General features: G+C 43.6%; 1 protein-coding gene across 5 annotated transcripts in view; it reads left to right on the top strand.

The window, feature by feature from the left end:
* The window catches only part of LOC128327012 (ankyrin repeat domain-containing protein 26-like), a 241,575-nt gene that overhangs the window by 182,539 nt on the left and 32,589 nt on the right, over positions 1-26,447 (top strand). For 4 of the 5 annotated variants that reach the window (XM_053255066.1, XM_053255067.1, XM_053255068.1 and 1 more), the window contains 5 exons: positions 1,879-2,013; positions 3,489-3,601; positions 14,365-14,497; positions 24,247-24,537; positions 24,707-24,939. In XM_053255066.1, the coding sequence (XP_053111041.1) occupies positions 1,879-2,013; positions 3,489-3,601; positions 14,365-14,497; positions 24,247-24,537; positions 24,707-24,939 (905 nt within the window). The remainder of the gene's footprint in view (positions 1-1,878; positions 2,014-3,488; positions 3,602-14,364; positions 14,498-24,246; positions 24,538-24,706; positions 24,940-26,447) is intronic. The other variant, XM_053255069.1, reaches the window with a different exon arrangement.

The raw sequence follows: 26,447 nt of genomic DNA on the forward strand, positions 1-26,447 counted from the left end.
GGTGGTAATGCACGTGGACCCAGAGTTCAGACAAAAAATAGTCACAGACTTCCACTTAAACCAAGACGTGGTTCTTCCAACATTTTTCAGAAACCCATCCACAGCCTTAGAACACCCAGTGCATTCTCTGGATGTACACAGGGCAATGTTGTTCTATTTGAAAAGGACAAATGAAATCAGGAAAACAAAATAGCTCTTTGTATGTTACAAGGGACAGCATAAAGGCTGTTCACCATCACACTATCAGGTGTTGCATTGGCTAGTAGAGACAATATTCATGGCCTATGCACTACAGAAGGTGACTCTGCCAAGATCTGTGAAAGTCCACTCAACGAGGACATATGCAACTTCCGTGTCACATTTGTCAGGAATAAGATACAAAGACATCTGTATGGTGGCATCCTGGGCTACAGACCAGACGTTTGTAAAACATTATGCTTTGGACTTTTGCTCTGCAGCGGTGGCAAAATTTGGGAGATCAGTTCTTAAAAGGGTGCTACAGTAGCTTGAGGCTCCCACCACCAACAGGGAAACTCGTAAGTCACCCAATATTTATGACTGTCGTGGATCACTATCCAGATGAACAGGTTGCTTACCTGTAACAGATGATCTGGTAGTGATCCATGACATTCATAAAATCCTCTCAGCCATCCCTGCAGCAGAGCGCAAGCTACTAAAAACAAACACACACACACAAGCCGGCTAACAAGAAACTGAAAGAGGGATGCCTAACTGCTAATATAAGAGGATGCATATTAGGCGGCTGGAGGTGTCCCAAGCAGCTATCAAACTTTACCCGAATTGGTCTGTGCAGGCCCAGAACCCCAATATTTATGAATGTCGTGGATTACTACCACATTATCTGTTACCGGTAAGCAACTTGTTTAATTGTTAGATTGAAAATAAACTTGATATTAACTTGAAATTTCTATTCCACAGTGTTACCATTTCTGTGTCTTTTTTGAGCTAGTGGCCAGATTCAAACATCATGCTAAACCATGATTTAAGTCACAAGTTTTGTGTTATTGTCATAAGCCTCCATATTGGATGCCTTCCCCTCTCCCTTTGCACGAGTGGAGAAAATGTGCAACTTGCTTATTTATGAACAAATTTATTGTTGTGTATCGGCCAGGCAAATTCTGCTTGTTCTACCACAGTTGGTTAACAACCAGTTTTTGCTGAACTTGTATGCAACAACAGATCGCAGGTGATTTTAAACCAGAAATGGAAGTTGCAAATTTACTCCTCTCATGATAGAAAAGCGGAATGCAAACTCAACATTCATGATAGTAATACTAAAATTTGATTTAGTTCGACGTACAATCCCTGGCATTCTCAGATTATGCTTGCATGTAATTTGCACTGAGTATCAGTACCTTTAAAATGTGTGTTTATTTGGAATTTAGGGGCTGAAATGATTGTTTGAAGTGTTTATCAGTCTGTGGTTTGGAAGCTAGCTGTGGTTAGCACCTACTACATTCTGCCTAATTCAGATGTTGCAGCAAACAATACTGCAGCAAGGGAAATGGAAAGAGTGAATTAGCCCAGGGTTCCCAACCTGTGGTACTCGAGATGTTCCTGAACTGCAACTCCCATCATCCCCAGCCACAATAAATAGTAGCTGGGGATGATGGGAGTTGTAGTTAAGCAACATTTGGAGCACCACAGGTTAGGACCCCCTGCATTTTCCCAAGGAGTGGAAGGGCAGCAGAGAATGAACCTGCAGAGGTGCTTCCAATCTGCAGGTCATAATTTGGTGATCCACTTCATGCATAGTAATTAAGCCTTTGTTTCTGTATAAATGCCTGCTTAATTATTTCAAAAATCCATCCTGGGGTGCTTTTTCATTTTAAAAACAACAACAACATTACTCCATAGGTGCAAAAGCAAAATATGCTTTCTGAAAATGCACAAGATATTCACAGTGTGTTGGAAGAACAACTGAAATCAAGATCGAAGCTTGGAATTCGTGTTTCTGAGCTGGAGACAGAAAAACTGGAGCTGATGTCTCATGTAAGACCATACAGAATTATTGATAAGTTGTTATTATATTGTGACTAGTTTTCTTCCTGCTTGAAATACAACATTACATGTCCCATAAAATAAGCCCAAACCCCTGAAATAATTCATACAATTTAGGAAAACCAGTTCATGATATATTTTTTTGGTTGGTTGGTTGGTTGGTTGGTTGGTTGGTTTTTATACCGCCCTTCCAAAAATGGCTTAGGGTGGTTTACACAGAGGAATAACAAACAAACAAGATGGAACCCTGTCCCCAAAGGGCTCACAATCTAAAAAGATACAGTAGATACCAGCAACAGTCACTGGAGGTACTATGCTCGGGGTGGATAGGGCCAGTTACTCTTCCCCTGCTAAATAAAGAGAATCACCACGGTAAAAGGTGCCTCTTTGTCAAGTTAGCAAATATATCGGTCTTGCATACAAGTTCACAAAATATATTAGCCTAAAAACAGTTTTAGTAGCCTGTCTATTGATACATACGTGAATTTAAAAATAATTTCTTTTAAGAAAATCTCAGGAAACAGGTTTAGAAACCCAGCTTTTCAAGATTGCAAAGCATTCAAAGAAGAAGGAAAGAAATGGGGAAACATACATTTGGAGATTTCATTATTGTACTTGGAAGTTACATCAAAGGAGTACAAAGAAACATATAGAAAACTGATGGCCACATTCGAATAGAGAACTTTTCAGTTCTCCCCTTCTTAGATTACAGGGGGAGGGGAAAATATTTTTGCCCAAACTGGCACCCACATAAAACAAAACTCTGCATGGATTTGTCAGTGAATATCTATATTGCTCCCTTCCCCCTGCTTTGCATACAACTCAGTTGGGTAGTTCACACGGTCAGAATAGGGGTAGGAGAAGCCTCCCACCCTAATTTGGGAGCTGTATGTTATTGTTATTGTTATTTTTACATTTATATCCCGCTCTTCCTCCAAGGAGCCCAGAGCAGTGTACTACATACTTAAGTTTCTCTTTCACAACAGCCCTGTGAAGTAGGTTAGGCTGAGAGAGAAGTGACTGGCCCAGAGTCACCCAGCTGGTTTCATGCTGAATGGGGATTTGAACTCGGGTCTCCCCGGTCCTAGTCCAGCACTAGGTGCCCATTTGCCTGTTGTTCATCAGTGAAAACCCGGATTGGAGGCACCATCTGTGGTCTTGTGCTAAGCAGCTGCTGGGTGTGAGGATTTTTCCTCCTACATTCAGCAGCCGAGTACAGCTGCTGGGTAGGAGGAGATCCTCCAGCTCAGCTGCTGCTTAGCAGACAATCAAGCTCCCAGCTTCTGACTGGTTGGTTGTTTTTAACTGACACATGATTGGCAACTGGGAGTGCGCACAGCTCCTGAATTAGAGTAGGAGACCTACCATAATTCTGATTGTGTGAACTGTGTGTGTGTACTGTTAGATGGTGATGTAATGTGTGCCATTTGGTGGATTTCTGTAAAAATATTATATTCTTTTAAAAGCTTGAGGATGAAAGAAAACACGTGAAGAAATTACTAGAGTTAAAGCAATCAGTGGAGATGCAGCTAGATCAAGAAACAATGAGAAACAATGAATTACAAAAAGAATGTATTGGGTAAGGAGATATTCCTTTGTTGAGAAAATAATAAAATGTTGCTTTAATTCTTAGACTATTTAAAATGTGTTTAATATTATCATGTTGGAAATAATCTATTATTATTATTGTTTCTTGTTTGCACAGTCAAACAGGTGTTATTGACAGGTTTGTTGTATCCAGACATTGAGTCCTTCCCAAGGATCTGGGATGCCAGAATTTTGTTACCAATATTGTTGTTGTTACAGGTATCGCAGCAAAATGTAGGCTGTTCCAAATAAAGTTGTTTTTTGTAGTTGCTGATGGTGATTTCTGTGGACCCTATGGTGTTGGGGTGCTCTTCAAGATGTTTTGGAATTGCACCTAGGGCACCAATTACTACTGGGGTTATTTTGGTCTTCTTCTGCCACAGCCTTTAATTTCAATTTGTAGATCTTTGTATTTTGTTATTTTTTATGTTTCTTTTTGCTTCTATTCTGCTGTCACCTGGTATTGCTATGTCGATTATTTTGACTTGTTTTTCTTCTTCTCAACTGCAGTTATATCTAGTGTATTGTGTGGCAGATGTTTGTCTGTTTGTAGTTGAAAGTCCCATAATATTTTTGCATCTTCATTTTCTACAACTTTTTCAATTTTGTGGTCCCACCAATTTTTAACTGCAGGTAGCTTGTATTTTTTGCAGATGTTCGAGAGTATCATTGCTGCTACCTTGTCATGCCTTTGTTTGTAGTCAGTCTGTGCAATCTTTTTACAACAGCTTATTAGGTGGTCCACTGTTTCATCTGCTTCTTTACAGAGGCAGCACTTGCTATTTGTTGTTTTTTCTACTTTTGCTCTTTTTGGATTTGTCCTAAGTCCCTGTTCTTATTACTTCTTGTTAACACAATCAGACAGGTGTTATTGACTGGTTTGTTTTATCCAGACATCAAGTCCTTCCCAAGGACCTGGGATGGCTGAATTTCATTATCAATACTGTTGCTCTTATTATTATAGATATCGTCGCAGAATATAGGCTGTTCCCAGTAAAGTTGCTTTTTATAATGGGCTGATGGTGATTCCTGTGGCCCCTATGATGCTGAGGTGCTCTTCAAGGTGTTTTGGAATTGCCCTTTACTACTGGGATTATTTTGGTCGTCTTCTGCCACAGCCTTTCAATTTCTATTTGTAGATCTTTGTATTTTGTTGTTTTTTCTATTTCTTGTATTGTATTTTCAAAGTTGTTTTTTTGTAGTTGGCTGATGGTGATATTATTATTTCTTGTTTACACAGTCAGGCAGGTGTTATCCATTGAATCCATTAGAATGGGTTCTGCACCTGCGCGGAAGCCTCTCGGTGTTGAGTTCCACAGCTCCTTACGGCGGCTTTGCCCTGCCCCACGTGACCACATGACTATTTAAGGCGGGAGGAAGCACAGTCACCTCAGTTCCTTTGCAACCGCCATGGAGATTGGTACATTCAGTTTATGCGGCTCCTTGTACTGGTTCCTTTATAAATTGCTTCTCTAGAAGGTTTCTACTGTTATCGACCTACGGACTGACTTGGAAAACGTTTTTGACTTGCCCTGCTAACTGGCGACAGATTGGACTGATATTTAGCTATAGACCTTGGACAGCCTTCGGAAAACGCTCTTGTCTTACTCCTCTAACTGGTGATGGATCGGACTGATATTTGGCTTTGACCGCAGACTGATATCTGACTACGTTTGTGAGTACTTGACTAAAAAAGAAAAATATGGATACTCCCATGTCCAAAAAGACTTTTAAACGCTGCAAAAAATGTAAAGCTAAGTTGCGCTCCCAAGATGCCCATAGTTTGTGCTTGCTGTGTTTGGGTGAGGCTCATAACAGCTCAACGTGTAAAATCTGCCAGGCCTTCTCCAAGCAAACTCAGATAAACCGTGAATTGAGCTTGAGGGCTTTTATTTATGACGACGTTCTCACAGCGCCATCTACATCGAAACCGTCTCCTCAATCACATGGCTCAAGGGACCTGGAATCTAACCAATCTAAAACCTCGATGCCCATTGGTAAAGCCCCACACACCTTGAAGAGGCAGGAGGGAAAGATGGCTTCCTCAATTGAACCCACCAAAAAGACCCGGAAACCTTCGACATCAGCTTCGACTCTGTCTCCGTCCTTAGCTCAGGACATACTCCTTGTCTTGATATCGAGACTATCAACACCGACATACATGGCATCAAAGGCTCGTGCAGCTTCAACAAAGTCTCCAACTTTGATGTCGAAGCACCCACCGTTGAACTCAGGAGAGACTTTGACATCGAAAAATCCATCGATGCCGGTAGAATCCTTGGTGTTGACACACCTGACGGAGGCCATTACAACATTGACCCCGTTGATATCGACCGTGCCTCCGATTGTCACATCACCAACCTTGAGGCAGCTGATACCAGCGGGGGATTTAATGCCAGCACCGACGCCGATAAGATCCCCTTCAACAACGAGGAAAGATGAACAACCATCAACCCTTCATACCCCAGCTTTGATCTCTATGGTCACTCCTCGGTTTAGAGCGCCGATGACATTTGCACTTGAACAAGAGGACCTTGATGACACTGAGGGAGCAACGTTGGATCCCAGTGCAGCTCAGTCTCTACTGAACATGCTGGAGTCCAATACAACTATGCCATCAACCTTTAAGGGTTTTCCACAAGTGGAGGAAGAGGAGCCTTCTGCTCCTACGAATCCCACCTCTAAAGTGCTGTCCGCGACCCAACTTTTGAAGGCGACACCTTGGCACACCTGCAGCTTCAGCCATGCAACTTCTCCATCGAATGAACCCGCCTTGCCTGGCACTACTTCCCCTGGCTTGGCATACGACTTTGGTGAGAGCAGGGTATGGCGGCTGGATTCTTTACCAATTCAAACATTGTCAGCAGGAGATGCGCATTCAGCCCCAAACTGGAAGATTCAGACTACTGCGACGCAGACCCAGGTCGTAATCTCAACAAAATATACTCAAACTGCGAGACTGCAATTATCTTTCATGGCGATACAAACAGAGAGTGTTGGCCCATCTAGCCCATCACATTGACCAGTGACGCCCCTGGCACTCTCCTTCACCACGTGCTTCAGATGACAGTCACCATGGGTCCTCCAACTTTAAATCTGACACTGAGACCGTGGAGGCTGATCCTTCCCCAGATGTGGCCACACCATCTCATGTCTCACCAACAGAAGAGCTAAAAGCATATCTTCTCCATGTTGAAAACATGGCTACAGTGTTGGGTCTCGACCTCACTTCACAGGTCAAAAATGATTGATGACCCCGTGTATAATTTTATGGCTCGCTCTCAAACGGCCCAACCAGTCGCATTGCCTCTCCTTCTGATAATATCGAATGCTGCACAGTGTGCGTGGGAAGTTCCCCATACGTCCAACCCGACTTCAAAGCAACTGAAGTTCTCTATCGGTTCCAGGAACAGGACAATACCTACTTGTTCAAGCACCCTGTGCCTAACTCTTTAGTAATTGATTGTGCTACCACCTCATGTTCCGGCAGGCGACACCCCCCTCCTGCTGATAAAGAAGACAGGAAGCTGGACCTTTTGGGCAGGAAACTTTATTCCACCTCTTGCCTCTCCGTCAAGGTGGCCAATTATTCGGCCTGTATGGCAAAATACAGTTACTGTCTATGGGAGAACTTAGAGAAAGACCTGGACACGCTTTCTCTTGACCAGTTAAAAGCCCAATTCAGAAAGACACTACAAAGAGCGGGCAATCTGACGTGTCAGCAGCTGAGCACTGCCAAACATTTGGCAGAATCCGCATCGCGGTCCATTACAGCAACAGTCACCCTAAGACATCATGCTTGGCTATGTTTGGCCTCTCTCCAACAGGACATGAAAGATAAGATCGAAGGCCTTCCATTTGATGGCAAGGGCTTGTTCTCTGAAGAGACTGATGCAACAATGGAGAAGATGAAAATATCGAAATTCACCACAAAAACCTTCACTTCTTCTTCGGCTTCTACGTGATATGCTTCAAAACAAAGATCTTATTTCTGGGCCAAGTCTTCCTATAGGCCTCAGGAACGAAGGGATTACCGGAAAATCTACCAACCCTTTTTGAAGCGGGTTTCCCAACAGAAGAATAAATACTCCTCTACCCCGTGTAACAAACAGGGAGAGGGCAACAAGCAGCATCTTTGAGATCCAGGAGAGCCCATCGTCACCACTGACACTGCTGGATCATTTCCTATATCACACCCCTCAAAACAACAGGGAGGAAGGGTTGTTGGCCTACAACACTGATTTGCCAACCCGACAGCCATCACCACCACCAGATTAGCAAGTCATGCACAAGCATGGCGCCACATAACATCAGATCGGTGGGTCTTGAAAATTATCCTGTCTGGCTATGCAATTGAGTTCAAAACTCGCCCTCAATTTCGGGGTCTACACTTCACGAAGGCAACCCCTGCCTTACTTCAGGAAACACAAGAACTCCTGCAAAAGCAAGTGACAATCCGTGTGTGATGGGCTCAGAGGCAGGAGGGGTTTTACTCCCGCTGCTTCCAGGTACCAAAGAAGGATGGAGGACTCCAACCTATAATGGTCCTCAGACAACTCAACAAATTTGTCCGAGTGAAAAGGTATCAGGCGACAGCGTTACAGGACATCCTACCACTTCTGTATCAGGAGTGGTGGCTAGTGACGTTAGATCTAAAGGATGTCTATTTTCACATAGGAATCCGTCCTTCCTACCGAAAGTACCTGAGGTTCACTGTGGGCAACACAGTCTATCAGTACCAAGTTCTTCCCTTCGGACTCTGCACTGCCCCATGTGTATTTACCAAATGCATGGTGGTAGTAGTAGCTCATCTCAGAATGAGAGGCCTGAAGATATACCCTTTTCTCAACGATTGGCTCCTGACATCAGGAGACAAATGAGAGTTACTTTCACAGATAAAGAATATGTTGAAGCTTCTCCAGGCCCTGGGAATCCAGGTCAGCTGGAAAAAAATCACATCTGACTCCAATGACGACCATATCCTACATAGGAGCCATTCTGGATACGGATGCGGGGAGGGCTTTTCTACAAGAAGACCACTATCTTGCCATTACCAACTTAATATGGCAGTTTCAATCCACCCCACTGCAGCCGGCTCAGCAGATCCAGTGCTTCCTGGGACTAATGGCTTCCTGCAAGTCAATGGTTCATTACACTCATCTAAAGATGAGGAAGCTTCAACTATGGTTCCTATCCTCCTTCCATCTGGACACGGACAGCCCCAAGAAACAACTTCAGGTCCCACTACCAATTTTATGTTCTCTATCCTGGTGGACTCAGAGGCTCAATGTACTGAGGGGAATCCCTTTCCATCTGCAACCCCCATCTATGTGGGTGACAATCAATGCCTCCCTCAGGCTGGGGGGGGTGCATTACAATGCCGGATTGGCACAAGGACTATGGACAAATGCCCAGCACCTACTTCACATAAATTTCCTGGAGTTACTTGCGGTTTTTCAAGCCATGAAGGCCTTCCTCCTGATGCTCAGAGGTCGGGTAGTGCAACTGCAGTTGGACAACACCACTGCAATTGCTTACATCAACCGACGGGGGGCGGGGGGCGGGCAGTCTCCAGGTCTCTTTGCAGGCTCAGCATTCAGATTTGGCATGGGTGCATCAAGAATAGCATCACCCCGTAGCCCTGCACATCAAGGGGACAGACAATGTTCTGGCAGACAACCTAAGCCCCTCGTTCTTGACGGACACCCGTCATGAATGGGAACTCAACAACCTCTACTTGTGGCCGATTTGTGACCAGTGGGGGTTCCCGGAAGTAGACTTCTTTGCTACAGTACAGAATGCAAAGTGCAAGCGCTACTACTCCAGAGCAGGCCACGACCCTTTCTCCATGGGAAATGCCTTCCAGATGGAGTGGTCACAGTACCTGAGTTACATGTTCCCACCGTTGTCCTTGGTGAGCAGAGTTGTAGCAAGGATTCTAAGAGAACCTGTGAGGTGCATTCTGGTCACGCCGTGGTGGCCCCGCCAGGCGTGGTTTCCACATCTACTCAGACTCTCCTCTCACACCTACAAGAGGCTTCCGGCACGTTCTGATCTTCTGATACAGGATGACGGACAGGTCCTACACCCATATGTTCTCACGCTACAACTCACGGCGTGGAGGATCAGCTTCTGAAAAGAATCTTTCTAAATGAACAAAAACCCTCCACAAGAAAGAATTACGCGGGGAAGTGGAAGCGTTTCATCTCCTATGCCACAAGGAATGGGTTCTGCCCCATTAAAGCATCTTTATGACAGGTCCTCCTCTACCTTACCACACTTAAAGACCACAAATCTTTCCAATGAGTCCATCAAAGTACACCTAGCAGCACTATCTGCAAAACATCTGGGCTGGGATGGCAAAACAGTTTTCCCCCATCCTTCTTGCAAAAGCTTCCTGAAGGGTCTTAATAATCTGTATCCGCCCTTCTGTCAACCAGTAGAACAATGGAGCATATCCTTGGTCCTTTTGGCTTTAATGGAACCTCCTTTTGAGCCGATGAAATCAGCAAGTATGAAACTAACATCCTTGAAAACTGCCTTCTTGGTGGCTATTACCACGGCTCGTGGGGTGAGCAAACTTACAGCTCTCCGCATGGATGTTCCATACGCCCGTTTCTATCTGGACAAGGTACTCCTACGCCCTGACATCTCCTTCTTGCCGAAGATTGTGTCGGACTTCCATATAAACCAAGACATTGTTCTACCTACTTTCTTTCATTCCCCAACTTCACCTTTAGAAAAGGCTTTGCATTCTTTAGACGTGTGCAGGGCTCTGCTGTTTTATCTCTCAAACACCAAAGCTCTGTGGAAAACAAAGAAAATGTTTCTTTCATATAAGGGGAACACAGTGGGCTAAGCCTTGTCACAACAAAGACTCTCACACTGGCTGGTAGAAATTATCTTGCTAGCCTACATGGCTCAAAAAATTCAACCCCCAAAGTCTGTAAGAGCACATTTAACTAGGGCTTATGGGGCTTCAGCAGCACACCTATCTGGTATATCCTTCCAGGACATCTGTAAAGCTGCCACCTAGTCTTCTGAACAGCCATTTGTGAAGCATTATGCTATTGACTTGCAGTCTGCGGCGGAGGCAAACTTTGGGAGAGGTGTTCTTAAAAGGGTGTTGCAGTGATTCTACTGCTCCCTCCTTTACGGAGCTAACTAAACACCCATTCTAATGGATTCGACGGATCATGCCCCAGATACAGGTTGCTCACCTGTAACTGATGATCTGGTAGTGATCCATTGATACCCATTAGACCCTCCCGAACCTCCCCTCCGCAGTAGTACTTGCCTTTTGTCAGTAGAAATTACCTGTTACATCACACTTCACGACTGCTTCAGTGGTTTCCAAGGAACCGAGGTGCCTGCGCTTCCTCCCGCCTTAAATAGCCACGTGGGGTGGGGCGCAGGCACTGTAAGGAGCTGTGGAACTTGACACCAAGAGGCTTCCGCGCAGGCACAGAACCCATTCGAATGGATATCAACGGATCACTACCAGATAATCAGTTACAGGTGAGCAACCTGCTTCTTTATCCAGACATCGAGACCTTCCCAGGGACCTGGAATGGCTGAATTTTATTATTAATATTGTTGTTATTATTATAGATATCATTGCAAAATATAGGCTGTTCCCAGTAAAGTTGTTTTTTGTAGTTGACTGAGTTGACATTATTATTATTAATTATTTCCTCCCCCTGCACTTGATTTCTATAGCGCCCTTCCAAAAATGGCTCAGGACGGTTTACATAGAGAAATAAACAAATAAGATGGAGCCCTGTCCCCAAAGAGCTCACAATCTAAAAGAAACATAAGATAGGCACCAGCAACACTCACTTGAGGTACTGTGCTGGGGTGGATAGGGCCAGTTACTCTCCCTCTGCTAAATAAAGAGAATCACCACGTTAAAAGTGCCTCTTTACCAAGTTAGCAGGGGTTATATAGATAGATATAAAAAGCCATTGTCTGTAGTTACGACATTAACTGTAGTCAAGCCCTGAAAGGCAGCCATATTTGTTTGCTCTCGTAGTAAAGGGATTTGCACCTTAAGGATTTACATCAGACATTCCTAAAACTAAAGTGCCCATCCAAGGAAAACATAATTTGGCAAGGCCAGACTGATCCACAGGAAAAACCTACTATAGGACAGACCCAGAAGACAAAATGATAGAACATGATGTGTCATCTACAGTTCCCTGTTAAAACCAGTCACATCATCAATGACCATCCTGCACAGTGACATTTCTCACACAGTGGAGGAGCGTATCATTCACAGGTTGAACTTCCCACTTGTTTTGTTTGCTTGTTTCATTTGATTTCTATACTGCTTTTCATTAAAATCTCAAAGTTGTTTACAATATAATGAAAACAATGCACAATCAAAATACAAAAAGTATAGATATTAAATATAAATTTAAAAATAATCTCTGTTTAAAAATTTAAAAACTTATATAAAACAGTACTATATAAAACACATGTTCTATGGAGAGAGGGCCATACAAATCGATTTGTTTCACATGAGACAGACCCTCCCAGTTTTGGTCTTGTCTTGCTTGTATTAGGCCTCCTTGAGATCTGTTGAAGGGAGTTTATCGACCTCAGGGTTTCAATCAGTTTACTGTCAGTGGGTGAGTGGGAGATTGTCACTTCACTAAACTCAGTTCATTGGGCCAGACTACATTTATGCCCACTACAGTGGACACTGCTTCTGCTGCACCAGAGAGCAATTTTATTAGATTTTTATATTGCCTCACCCATATGACTCTAGATAGTTCACAAATATAAAAACAGATAAAAAACAAATAACTTACTTTAAAAAAATTAAAATCCAGTTTAAAAACATTTCAGTAATCATTAAAGCCCAGGCCAAAAAGATGTTTTTAGGACTCTTTTAAAGACTTCTAAATCTCTTAAGACTTAAGATTGGCATATATCTTGGCTGCATTCACAGCAAATGCTCTGTTCTGCAAGATTTGCAGAGCAGTGTTACAAGATCTTCAGGAGGCTTATTGGCTAACACCCTCCATGACTATGTTTTGGCTCAGATGGGGGAAATCAGCATCAAATGGTGCAGACCTGTGAACAGCAATAAAAATAGCTTAAGAGCTGTGTAAGACAGGCAGCCACAACATGGACACACTGGAAAGAGAGAGTGTAAAGACGTGACTTTGAAAACAAAGAGTTGCTTTATTGAGGGGTAATGGAGTACAGGAAATGAAAAAGTGGTTAGTTAGGCATGTCACCAAGTTGCTATACTAGGAAGGGGGATAGAGGTCTAAGGGTGAGAGAGTAAAGGAAAGCCCTTTGTCATATCTGCCTATATTTCGCTGGTGGGAATCTGTCTGGATAGTGATCCACAGCAGTCATAAATATTGGAGGGTTCTGCGCCTGCGCAGACCACTTCAGGTAAAATTCGTTTGCTCCTCAAGATGCCTCCAACTGCCCGCTGCACATGCTCCAAGTCCTCTTATATCGGTGGTTAGGCATCCCACTTTCAGTTTCTTGTTGGCTGGCTTTTTAAAATAAAGTTGCTTGCGCTTTGCTGCAGGGATGGCTGCGGAGGGGTTATGAATGTCGTGGATCACTACCAGATCATCTCTTACAGGTAAGCAACCTCTTTATCTGGATAGTGATCCACAACAGTCATAAATATTGGATGATTTACTAACTTCCCTGTTGGTGGCGGGAGCCACAAGATACTGTAGCACCCTTTTAAGTACTGATCTTCCAAATTTGGCCGCCACAGCAAAACATCTTCCTATAAATCAGTCATCAATAATGGCAAAATTCAGAAAGCCAGTGGGATAACATTTCATTAGCCCTGGACACAGCTGCTGACTTGAAATTCACCATTCTTAAACAAAGGAGCTTCAGTGTATAATAATGTAGAATTTATCAGTTCAATTCTTGTTGGTTTGGCTTGAAATGATTGGGTTTCCTCTCCCACTATAGGTGTGTGTTAATTTTTTTAGCAAATCTAATAAGATGGTGTTATCACTAAGTACTGCTGTTGTGAATTGTCACCATCCCTTTGTATCTTGCAATTCTTGGCTGCTTGGCTTCACTGATTACACTTTTCCATCTCTGCATCCGTGTGTGTGTGTTTGTGTCTACCAACTGGAGATAACACTTTATGCATCTGATGACATGGGCTCTAGACCATGAGAGCTTATGCTGTAATAAATGTATTTGTCTTTAAAATGTCACACAAGGAACTGATTCTTGTTACACGTTGGCTTTCAGAGTATTGGATTCTTGCCTCTAGTGTCCCTGTTGGCAGAAATACTGTTGCTGCAGGGAGAGTAAAAGTGGGAGAGGCAGCACAACAGAGGATGTGGAGGCAATTATTTATTCTTCGTCCTCTGTGAAACTGCTGCTATCACTGCCCAAGGATAGCCTGAGTTATAGGAAATCTGCTACACCAGTGAAACCTATCCAACTGGCATACACTTTGCTAGTTAACTAGTATACTTTCTGTATTGTGGCATGATTTTCTCAATTTGGGTTTGTGGTAATTTTGAAATAGTATATTGAAACTGGGTATTAACAGCTTAGTTAACGTGTTCTGAAATACAGTCTCAAACTGCTCTGCTTCGTAGTTCTTTCATGGCATCAGTTCTTGTATGTTCTGCCGTAGGAAAAATATTTCTGAATGAAATTATAAATTTCTGTAAAATATTTAAAGAAAATTAAGTATATTCCAGGTTTTTCTCATAGGTCTTTCATCTGCCTTCTGTAATATTTTCAATGCAGAACTAAGAAGCTTTTAAAAGCAGCTGAAAAGAAACTGAAAGATAGCGAGAATGGAGAGTGTTCATCTCAAACGAGATTTCAAGAAGTTAAAAAAAGATACGTGGACACTCAAGTTGAAAAATTAAGAACAAAGGTATATTATAGTGTTTACTTTATAAAAGGAAATTGTATTAAGCTGTTTTACATAAAGTATCTACAAGATCTAGATCTTTAATGTGATCCATAGTACATTAATAATCCTGGGTTCTGTACCTGCGCAGGACCTTGTGGGTGGAATGTTCAAGCTTCTCGTGGTGTTCAAGAACCACCTCTCATTCTCAGTTTATTTTATTTTGATGGTTAGAGTACCTCCTTCTTTAGTTCCTTTGCGATCACCTTAGTGTTCACCTAGTCAAACTCTGCTCCTCGTCAGATTTGGTTCTGCTTTTTTAAAAAATGAGACCTACACTGTTGTGAGTTTTACTACTTAATTAGAAGTTCGGACTGGCTTTGGACTATGCTCTTGGTTTGGATGTTGACTTAGTTAATTTGGCTTGAACTGTTATTTCGGAATGACACAGCTTGTTTCCCAACTTACTCTTTTCTTAGTAGACCAGAAGAAAACGTTTAAAAACTGCAGGGAGTGCGGTGGGAAATTGCCCTCTACCAATCACTACAACTCCTGTCTCTCATGCTTGGGTGAAGATCACAGTACCCAGACGTGTAAAATCTGCAACCTAAGCCTTCAGTGTCAAGCACAAGTTCGACCTTGAGGGAGCTTGAGCTTCAGTTCAAGTGCTTGGCTGATATAGCTCGGGTTCAAGTGCCTGGCTTGATGTGTCAAGGGATTCCACCTTGGTAGCGCACCACATAAGAAGAATAAAGGAACCTCTGATGAGGACGCGTGCCTGACTTCTCCTTCAAAGAAACAGAGAACACATGAGATGGAACCATGTTTGGGAACCTTTATTGAAAAGCAGTATATAAATATTTATCATCAATTTCAATGTCATAGAAATCCCTTCGGTCTCCATCTCTATTTACAGTCCAGCCTTCTAAGCCTCAAAGCACTCAGACACCGAGTCAAACATGGCTATTGAAAAAGATATCGGAGTTTGTGTCTAGTTAACGAGTAAACCTGCTTCTACCAACCAACTTGTAATGTTGACACATGTTAATGGTGCCTCTGGTGTTGACAGATAATCACTCTCGACCTCTAGATCATCCATCTCCTTTGACATTGATTATTAATGTTGAGGAGGACATGCTGACGGAATTAGTACAGAGGCCATGTCACACAGTGACATATTCTCTACTTTCTCTTCTGGATTCAGCAGAAACCATCCTGTCAATGTCAGCATTCAAAGGCTTCATAAGCCAGGGTCTGGATGTTGAGGACAACATGGAGACGGAACTTATCCCTATTCCTAAGAGTCCCTTGATGTTACCGACTAAGTACTACTCATGTTCCATGCACATGGCATCTGGAGACACACAAGGAGCTCCATCACACTGCTGTCATTGTTGCACATGCACTGGGTACTGGAGTTCACCAATATCATTGGATTGCTCATACCACCACACTTGTCTGCAAGGTCGATCAGCAATTAAAGAGTACTGCTGCTCTATATTGCTATTCTTGCCTTATGATTTCAAGTAATACAGGCAATGGAATGCTCAGAAGTCTACATTCATGGTACAAATGTGATCTACACGTAGTGATTCCTTACCACAATTTACTGCTCAGAGGTGAGGCCCTCCAGCTTTGGAAGTGCAGTCTGGATTTACAAGTTTCAAAATCCCTGCTACTGTGACTGCAACTTTCTTGACCAGAATTCAGGAGCCAACCCCTGAAAGCACTCTTCCTTTCTGCTTAAACACCCTTTGCCTAATTTCTTTAGTTATTGGTTGTGCGACAAGCACTAAATCCACTCACGACCATTGCACCATAGTGGACAAGGAAGGACGGAAGATGGACACTATGGGCAGAAGAGTCTATTCCACAGCCTCTCTTTTGATCAAAATAGTAAATTACATGGCCTGGTATGGCTAATTTCAGCATTCAGTTTGGGATAACTTATTCAAAGTTATTAAGAACCTGCCAGAAGATTTTCAACTAAAGTTCAAAGCACCTTTGTAAAGTCTGTTGACATCACTAAATGACACCTCAGCACAGCAAGAACTTGGCTGAGACAGAGTCCAGGCCACTTGCCACCGCTGTGTCTCTAAGGTGCCATGTGTGGCTTAGGTCTGTAAATCTACAAGCGGACATGAAAGACAAGATTGAGAACCTTCCCTCTGATGGGAAGGGGTTATTAAATGACAAAATGGACACCATGATGGAGAATTATTAAAAGTCCAAATACAACCACAGAAAGTACTTCTGATTCATGGTAGGAAGTGCAGTGTACCAGTACAATATGCTCCTGTTTGGATTGCCCCCTGCACCATGGGTCTTAAAGAAGTGCATGGCTGTCATCATTGCACACCTGAGGACAGAAGGAATTTCAATCTTTCCATTTCTAGACGACTGGCTCCTGACTGCTTGCAGCACAAAAAAGTTATGTTCTCTGATACAGTATGTTCTATATCTCCTAGAAGTCCTAGAATCCAGGTAAATTGGATGAAGTCCAACTTGCACCCTGTCAAATGGCTTCAGTACATAGGAGCAATATTAGAAACAACAAAAAAGGTATACTTACCAGAAGAGAGAGAAATTTTAATAGGAAATCTGGTACAATCCTTTGGGAAAACACCACTTCAGCAGGCACATCATATCCATAGACTTCTAGGATTGATGGCATCCTGCAATGCAACAGTTCTGTATGCACACTTAAGGATGCGCCCCCTTTAGGTATGGTTCCTGTTTCTCTTCAAGCCAAACATATACAGTCAGCAGTAACTCCTAGACATCTCTACAAAAGTTCTATCATCTCTGCGATGGTGGACCTCCAAAACAAATTTGTTAGCCGGAGTTCCCTTCCAGCTCCTGTCCCCTGTAAGAGTCACCACCGATGCGTCCCTCTGCAAAGATTGCAAAACACAGGGCACCTGGATCTGCCATCAACGGCAATTACACAAAAACTTCCTAGAACTGATGGCAGTGTTCCTTGCACTGAGATCTTTCCTCCCACTTATAAAAGGGAAGATTCTACTGGTGGAACAACAACGCTACTGCCATTGCATACTTAAACAGACACAGAGGTACAGTTTCCTGGTCACTATGCACCCTCAGCATATAATTGTGGGACTGGTGCATGGTCCACCGGATTACACCAATTGCTTTATATATAAAAGGAACAGAAAATGTTTTTGCAGATAATTTGAGCAGAGTGACACTTGGAGTACAAACCCACAAGTGGGAGATTCATCACAAATACTTAGAACAAATCTTCCAACGCTAGGGAACTTCTATAGACCTCTTTGGGAGAAAACTCCCAAACTACTGCTCATGGGCAGGTGTCAGGAGGAACTCAGAAGGGGGTGCATTTCAGGAACATGGGGAACGAACTGTTATATGCACTTCCTTCTTTTCCTGTGATAAGCAGAATTCTAGCCAAAATTCTACAAGAGAACACAGCTTGCATATTACTGCCCCACTGGTGACCATGCTAGGCATGATTTCCAGTTCTACTACTCCTGTTGGGCAGAAGGTACTGGTGAACTGCCATAACATCTGGACTTACTATTTCAGGACAGGGGTCAGATACTTGATCCAGATCTACACAGTCTATAGCTGACAGTGTGGAGGATCAGCTGCTAGATAAAAGGAGGAATTATGCCCATACGTGGGGGGGAATTAAGAGCTACGTTTCCATTAAGGACTTTCTTCCTGAAGAGGCCACTGTGAGACAGTTCGATATTTGATTACTCTAAAAAAAGAACCACCTCAGGGCTGGCTAAAGTTCCCACTAAAGCAATATCTCAACATAAAGGATGGGATGGCCATACTGAGCTCTCCCACTGTGATTGCAAAAGATTTTGTAAAGGCCCAAATAATCCTTGTCCCCCAATACATCAACCAATACAACTATGGAGTCTATCCACACTCACAGGGAAACCTTTTGAGCCAGTGGCAACTATCCCTATGAAACTGGTCACATTGAGGACTGCCTTCCTGGTCACCATAACTATGGCAAAGAGGGTCCATGAGTTAGCAGCCTTATGAGCTGATGCTCCATATAGGAGTTCTTCCCAGAAAAGGTAGTTATGCAAATAGACCCAGCTTTCCTGCCAAAGGTGGTGTCTGACTTTCATCTGAATCAAGATATTGTGCTTCCAACTTTTTCTAGGAGTCCCAACACACCTTTGGAAACATCCTTGGATGTGAGGAGAGCACATCCTGTTTTACTTGGATAGGACAAAGTCATTTTGAAAGGGCAGGCGGCTATTCATAGCCTAAAAAGGTAAAGCGAAGGACCAACCTATCTCACAACAACGTATGTCACATTGGCTTGTAGAGCTCATATCAGTGGCCTACAAAACTCACTGTTGAGCCTCCACGTACCATTAGAGCACACTCAACTAGAGCCTATGCAACTTTGGCAGCTCATCTGTCCAGGATTCAAACCAGAGGCAGTGACTTGGTAATCTGACCTTCCCTTTGTGAGACTTTATACACTTGATGTCCACTTTGCTGCAGCTGCCAATTTTGGGAGAGGTATTTTAAAGAAAGTCTTACAGTAACTTACTGCACCCACCATCCTAGGTAAGCTTACTAAATACCCAGGATTATGAATGTCCCATAGATCATGTTAAAGATAAACAGGTTGCTTACTTGTAACTAATGATTTTTAAGTGATCCGTAGACATCCATAAGACTTCTCATCCTCCCCACAGCAGTAACAAAAAAGAAAAGAAAAAGAAAAATTATTAGTCTATGGACTTAAATTTGCAGGATGATCATCTGGTGAAGCAGTTGTCCAGGGACCAAAGAAGGAGGTGCCAAAATCATCTAAAATAACAAATGTGCTGAATATGATAGGCAGTTCTTGAGTACCATGAGGAGCTTCAGCATTCCACCCACAAGGTCCTGTGCAGGGACATAACCTCAGATTATGAATGTCTATGGATCACTTAAACATCATTATTTACAGATAAGCAACCTGTTTTTCTTTTCTAAATTTAAAAGAAAAAATTAACTTTTAACTGAAGTGACATATTTTATTAACTGAAGTGACATGTTGACTGAAGTGACAATTTTCAGGATTGTTGTTTTGTATGAACAAGACTGGGCAGGCTGAAAGTAGGCGTTATGTCACTAAAATGGAAACACATAAATTAGTGTATACTAATGAGAGTGATCAGGTACTCGGAGATACAGAGTATCGGCAAAACATTATGGAATTCCAGAAATGCATTTAATTTGGAAAAATGGCAGTGTATTCAGTACATCCAAAATCTTCCCTTTAAGATGAGGGTTAAGATGCTTTTGGTTTTCACTTATGCTCTAAAAAGCATGGAAACTGCATGATCTGGATCGTGATCCGTTGATTCCATAAGTAGATGGGTTCTGCGCCTGCGCAGGCACCTCTCGGGCCGACTAGGTAGCTCCTCGCGACGCCCAACCGCCCTTCTGCACGTGCTACTGATCACTACTTATACTGGGCGGTGGGCGTCTTCCGTTAGTTTCTGTTTGACCGCCATAGCGTTCAGACCTCGTTTGGGCTCCTCGGTAGCAAAAAAGTAATTTATTTTCTTGACGGATATTATCGGCTATTTGGACTTTGGACTGTGTTTTTGGACTGGAATAAGGCTTTACGGACTAGTTTTGGAGAAAGATCGGACGGATTTTTTTGGATTGACCTGGACTGTTAACGACAAACGCTTGAGAAATGGAGACAAAAACGACCTTCAAGCGATGTGTGAGGTGTCGGGCTAAGTTGCCCTCCACCGACCACCACGATTCCTGTCTGCTATGCCTAGGAGAGGAGCACAACACAGGGGCTTGCAAGATCTGTTGTGCCTTCTCTAAGCAGACGAGGACAAACCGAGCTCTGCGTCTGAGAGCGGCCCTGTATGAAGACGCGCTGCGCCCTCCCACCCCTCGACCTGAAACACTGTCGACATCGGCATCGGGGAGGGAGGTACACGGAGCTGTAGATTCACAGTCTAAAACCGTGTCCACCGCTACACCTTTTAAGAGACCCTTGCAGATCTCTTCTAAGGAACAGAAGCGGCGAGAAAAGAGGCTTCGTCAGGAGGCTGCGGAAGCTGCCGGTACGGGGCACTCTAATCGGAGTGAACATAGGCGTGAGACCCCTTCACCATCATCGGTGCAAGCTTCTAGTCCAGTAGCGGATGCTACGGCTTCGCAGAGCATGCGCACCCCGTCAGCATCGACATCGAAGCCTCCTCCGGCATCGACATCGAAGAAGCCTTCGACATCGACACCTTCGACATCGACTCCTTCGACATCGAAGCCTTCGACATCGAAGGGAGAGCAAAGAGGAAAGGATCGCTCGGCTGCGACACCCTCGACATCGAAGGCGAGCAAGACTAAAGCCTCCTCGACATCGAGGCCGAGTGAGGCCTCTCATCTGAGAAGGCGCCACTCACTGTCGCCAGCTCATACACCACAGCAATCTCCATCAACCCCAAGGCAACAAGGTAGCCAACGCTCTGATGGGAGCGCAACTTCGGCTCTCAGGAAGTTGTTGGACTCTGGTCCTAACACTCCAGCTGAGTCCACTTTTCAGGGTTTCCTGAGTGCCGGATTGGACGATGAAGAGGATGATGAGGAAGCGGTAGAGAGTCCTCCACCTCCTAAGACTCCATCACTTTCCCCAAGGGCTGCGGCTGAGAGCTTACTTCAATCACCCATGGCTGTAGTGCAACCATTGGCAGGCGTCGCGGATGGGAGTATACGCCACCCCACTTCACAGCCTGAGCACACTTGTGGTTTCAGACATTCTTTGCCGCATGACTATGCTGAGTACCTAAGGTGGAAGGCCATGCAACCTGCCCTACAACAACCGGTGGTGAGAGGTGATGTGTCACCTGCACCTGGGAATGGAGAAGGTGTACAAGACACCCCCCGGGAGGAGCAGGCTGTGCCTGTGAGGGCGCCACAGGACAAGCCTAGTGGAAAGCGAAAGAGAAAGAGCACCCCGCCTCCTCCAAGTCCTTCATCCAAGGAATCGTCTCCAACTTCGACGCAACGGGATTTTGAGTCTGACTATTCAGATTCAGATCACGCCAGTCGGCAGGTGGAGCCTTCATCTGAGGTTCCACCGCGTTTATCAAGATCCCCAACAGAAGAACTCAAGGCCTACCATTCCCTAATCAGAGAAATGGCAGAGGCATTGGGTTTGGACTTGCAACTACCTGAAACGGAGTCTGCTGACCCTGTGTACAACATGATGTTTCAGTCGAAATCTTCCCACCCTGTTTCTCTACCAATGATCCCTGCCATTGCCAAGGCGGCTAAATCAGCATGGGACAGCATACAATCGGCTAATCCGACATCAAAGCGCATAGAAAACTTATACAGGATCCTTGATGAAGAGAATACGTACCTGTTACGCCACCCGGATCCTAACTCCATGGTGGTGGATTGCGCGTCAACATCAAAAGGCAGCCGCCGGCATACAACTCCTGCGGACAAGGAGGGGAGGAAGATAGATGTTTTGGGTCGTAGATTATACGCCACATCGAGCCTAGCTATACGAATAGCAAATTATGCAGCTTGTATGGCTCGGTACACCCATCTGCTGTGGGACAGGGCCAATTGCATACTGATCGCCCCGTGGTGGCCACGTCAAGCGTGGTTTGCCCTGCTGCTTCGCCTGTGCAGAGGAGACTTTTACCGTCTACCAGCAGTGTCGGATCTCCTGCAGCGGGCGGAGGGAAGGATACTACACCCAGAAATCCAAACACTGAAATTAACAGCGTGGAGAATAAACTTCTGAGAACTATTCTGTTGAATAGTAGACGGAAGTCAACTAGGCGTAGTTATTTATGTAAATGGAGAAGGTTTAGGGCATTTGCAAAATTAAATAAGTTCAATGCAAAGCGGGCATCAGTGCGCCAGGTTTTGCTGTATTTGACAAGTCTAAAATTAAGGGGCTTAGCAAATGTTTCTTTGAAGGTACATTTGGCAGCTTTATCTTCTAAACTCCCAGGATGGGATGGAAAGACTGTATTTACACATCCCGAATGTAGAAGGTTTATGAAGGGGCTGAATAATATGTACCCACCGCTTAAGGAACCTTTAGAGCAATGGAGTTTGTCATTGGTTCTTTCAGCATTGACAGAACAACCGTTTGAACCACTGCATGAGGCTAGCCTGAGGTTGCTAACACTTAAGACTGCATTCCTCATAGCAATAACCACAGCGAAAAGAGTGGGTGAATTGTCTGCGTTGAGAGCAGATAAGCCTTACACCCTGTTCTACCCACATAAAGTAGTTATGAGGCTTGATCCTAGTTTCCGCCCTAAGGTAGTCACAGAGTTCCATCTGAATCAGGAGGTGGTCTTGCCGACCTTTTTTAAGGACCCACAGACAACATTGGAGATAGCGCTTCACTCGTTGGATGTACGCAGGTGTTTGTTGTACTATTTGAAAGGGACAAAAGAATTCAGAAAGACAAATAAGCTGTTTGTGGCTTACAAGGGCAAGTGTAAGGGAAAACCAGTGTCTAGACAGCGTATTGCACATTGGTTGGTGGAGCTGATCCTATTAACTTATAGGCTGCAGGGGGTTACCCCACCTAAGACAGTAAGAGCTCACTCTACCAGGGCTTACTCGACATCAGCAGCTCATCTTTCCGGCATTAAGATGGATGACATCTGTGTGGCTGCAACCTGGTCTTCACAGCAGCCGTTTGTAAAACATTATGCAGTGGACCTCCGCATGGCGCGCCAGGCGGAATATGGGCGAAGTGTTTTGAAAAGGGTGTTGCCATAGAAGGCATCCTTCTGCACCCGCCACCAAAGGGGAGCAGCTAACTAATCACCCATCTACTTATGGAATCAACGGATCACGATCCAGATAAACAGGTTGCTTACCTGTAACAGGTGATCTGGTAGTGATCCGTTGAATCCATAAGACCCGCCCAGAAACCAACCCCACTGCAGAAGTATGAGGCTCAGATAGAACATTGGGAAGCAGATTGCAAAGCGGTCTGCACAGAAAACTAACGGAAGACGCCCACCGCCCAGTATAAGTAGTGATCAGTAGCACGTGCAGAAGGGCGGTTGGGCGTCGCGAGGAGCTACCTAGTCGGCCCGAGAGGTGCCTGCGCAGGCGCAGAACCCATCTACTTATGGATTCAACGGATCACTACCAGATCACCTGTTACAGGTAAGCAACCTGTTTTTATGGTGCCCATCTTAACTTCCACACCCTGTTTGTATATGTGTGCTTTCTTTGTTTAGATGATTACACTTATATTGCAGCAGGCATAGACCTCACATAGGAGGAAATGCATCTTCTAAGAAAATGCGTGGCACCTGCAGTTTTTAGAAATATATGTATTAACAATAATTTGAAAATGTTTAAAAGCTGCAGCCCAATTCACTGAAGGTACCTTTTTAGTCAAAATGGTTGTATCTATTAGTCTAATCAATGCTGCAGCCCTGGTTAAAATATATATAATATCCTAACCACTACCTCTGATGGCCTACCTCTTGTAGGCTTTTTAAAAAAAAGGACACCCCCCCAAAAAAAAAAAAATCATCTAATGAGTACTGAAAACATGCATTGTCCTCCAGGAAGCACAGGATGGCAGAGCAGGGTATCCAGAATTGGTTATCTTCTCCCAGTCACTCTTGAGGCAGGGCTTATGCAAATTTGAAGTGACAGTTGTAAGCCTTGGGAGAAGAGTCTCCCTCACCCCCATTCTGATTCTGCAAAAGATGTTTAGTTCCCTGTGTTTTGAGTAATAACTTCTGTTTTTTTAGGTCAACAAGCTTTCTCACCAGCTGGACCTTAAGTCAACAAGATGTGCTCAGTTGGAATCTACAAATCACGATCTACAAGAACAGTTATCTTCTCTGAAGTTAGTTCACAAGAGTAATGAAAAACTGAAGAAACGCAATCAGCAGCTGGAAGAAGAAGTAGCTAACCTCCAACGTTACCTACAGGGTAATTTGATAGAGCATCGCCAAATAGAAAACTATAAAAGTGACATTGAAGTGCGAGCTAGACAAAATGTAAGAAAAAAACTGGAAGAAGTGAATATGTTTTTGCAGGTAAACATACTAATTTATTGCAACTCCATGCTTGAGATAACTTGCTACATTTATCGAGCCTAAAGATCTGTTTGCTGTTTAACACTTTGATTAATAAGTGCTTATTGAAAATGTGGCTATAAGCAGAAGGTATTTTTTCTTCTACATTAATAATATTAATATGTCCTAGACACAGGCAGCCTCACATGAAGTGTTAGAACAGATAAGAGCATCTAATAATGCTACTGTAAGAAATCAGCTAGAGCACAGAATTAGAGAACTGGAATTGGAGCTGGCCAGAGAGAAAAGCAGTAAGCAACACAATCTCTTTCGAGAGTCCAACCATACTGAATTGGAACAATATAAAGCTCTGTACTCAGAAGAGCAAAAAATGAGGAAGTTTTTAGGACGCAAATTAGATCGGTAAGTCAAAATTCTTGTGGCAATATAGTTATCTTCCCTGTGGTATTTCCCTGCAGTTTTTTACCCATTGTTTTTAGAATGATGCCCAGCATGACAAGATGGGGACCTTAAGCACTGTAATCTGAACCATATCAGGAAAATATGAATATCATAAATCAATTACTGGAGACATTTCAAAAGTTTGAAAACTACAGTCAATTAGTCATATTTCTCCTAGAGGCTGATGACTAGAATATGCTTGAAATAAATGCATATTATTAATAATGTGTTGAAAGAACTCTCAGGTATATTGAATTTTGATCTGGTTTTAGGAGTATTCACTATTTAGCTGGCAAAATATAAACTCCTGTTCCCAAAAATATAAGTCCTAAGATATTTTGAGTGCCTCTTTGTCTACTATCATCATCACGTCTAATTTCAAATAAAAATGGCTCTGTGCCTATCAGTTTTGGAAGAGATATGGGGCTACCCAAAGTATTAGTTTCTGTATATATAAGAAACTCCTCAGCTATGCAAAAGTATATTGAGATTGATTGATTGATTGAAACCCTCAAAACAGCTCAACAAGAATCAGATCTACAGATGTTGAAGATAAAAGAAAAAGTTGTGTATGGCGGCGGGGAGGGAATTGCCTTAGCTGTAAGGGAAAGATTGTGGGGCAGCAGAATCTGTGCCACAAGTTTAAAAAAAAAACTATCCCCCCAGTTTTCAAGAGAGAGGAAAAGAAAGAAAACCTTTTAAAACACTCCAGAAATCTCCCCTGCTATATAATGATTAAATACTGTGGGGTTTGGTTTGGTTTGGAGGGGGGGTCCTCAGACCTGACCCTTTCTGCCCTTCTGGAGGTTTCAGAGGGATGTCCTTTTCTCCTGTCCCCCATGAACCCCAAACTGCTGCAGAGTCTCTGTTCCAGTCTGGCAAGAGCTCTGGACAAGAGCTCTTCTGTAAGAGCTGAGGATATGCTGCAGCATGTTGTTGCTTCTTCCCATTTGTTCCTTCTAATTAAAAAATATGGTGGCCCCATACTTTTCAGCCAGCCAGTAAAAGAGATCCACTGACAGCATAGCTGGGGTAGGAGTGTTGCCCAGATTCTCAGAAAATATTATTTGTAGGCTTTTTTTTAAAAAGGACACCCCCTCCAAAAAAATCGTCTAATGAGTACTGAAAACATGCATTGTCCTCCAGGAAGCACAGGATATTGAAGGTGTTGGTTGGAGGGCAAAAAAGAAAAACAAGATTTTGGGGTGGAGGGAAATGGCTTGATTAAGTCAGTTACAGCTTCTGGTATGGGAAGATTTAGGGTTGGGAGTATGTACCTCATCGAGCACATCCCCTGACCCTAATCCCCTCTGTCCCAGTGTAAATTTCTAAGAGCTCTGATCACTTCTGAAGCTAAAACAGTCCAGGAGGTGGGCAAGAGGGATTAATTAGGTCCTTAGGGCAAGAGGATTTTTTTCCCCTCTGATCCTATTTAAAGCTGATTCGTGAACTAATTTGTAAAGAGGGCA

This window comes from Hemicordylus capensis, chromosome 5 (assembly GCF_027244095.1).
Source record: "Hemicordylus capensis ecotype Gifberg chromosome 5, rHemCap1.1.pri, whole genome shotgun sequence".
In the NCBI taxonomy this organism is placed as follows: Eukaryota; Metazoa; Chordata; class Lepidosauria; order Squamata; family Cordylidae; genus Hemicordylus; species Hemicordylus capensis.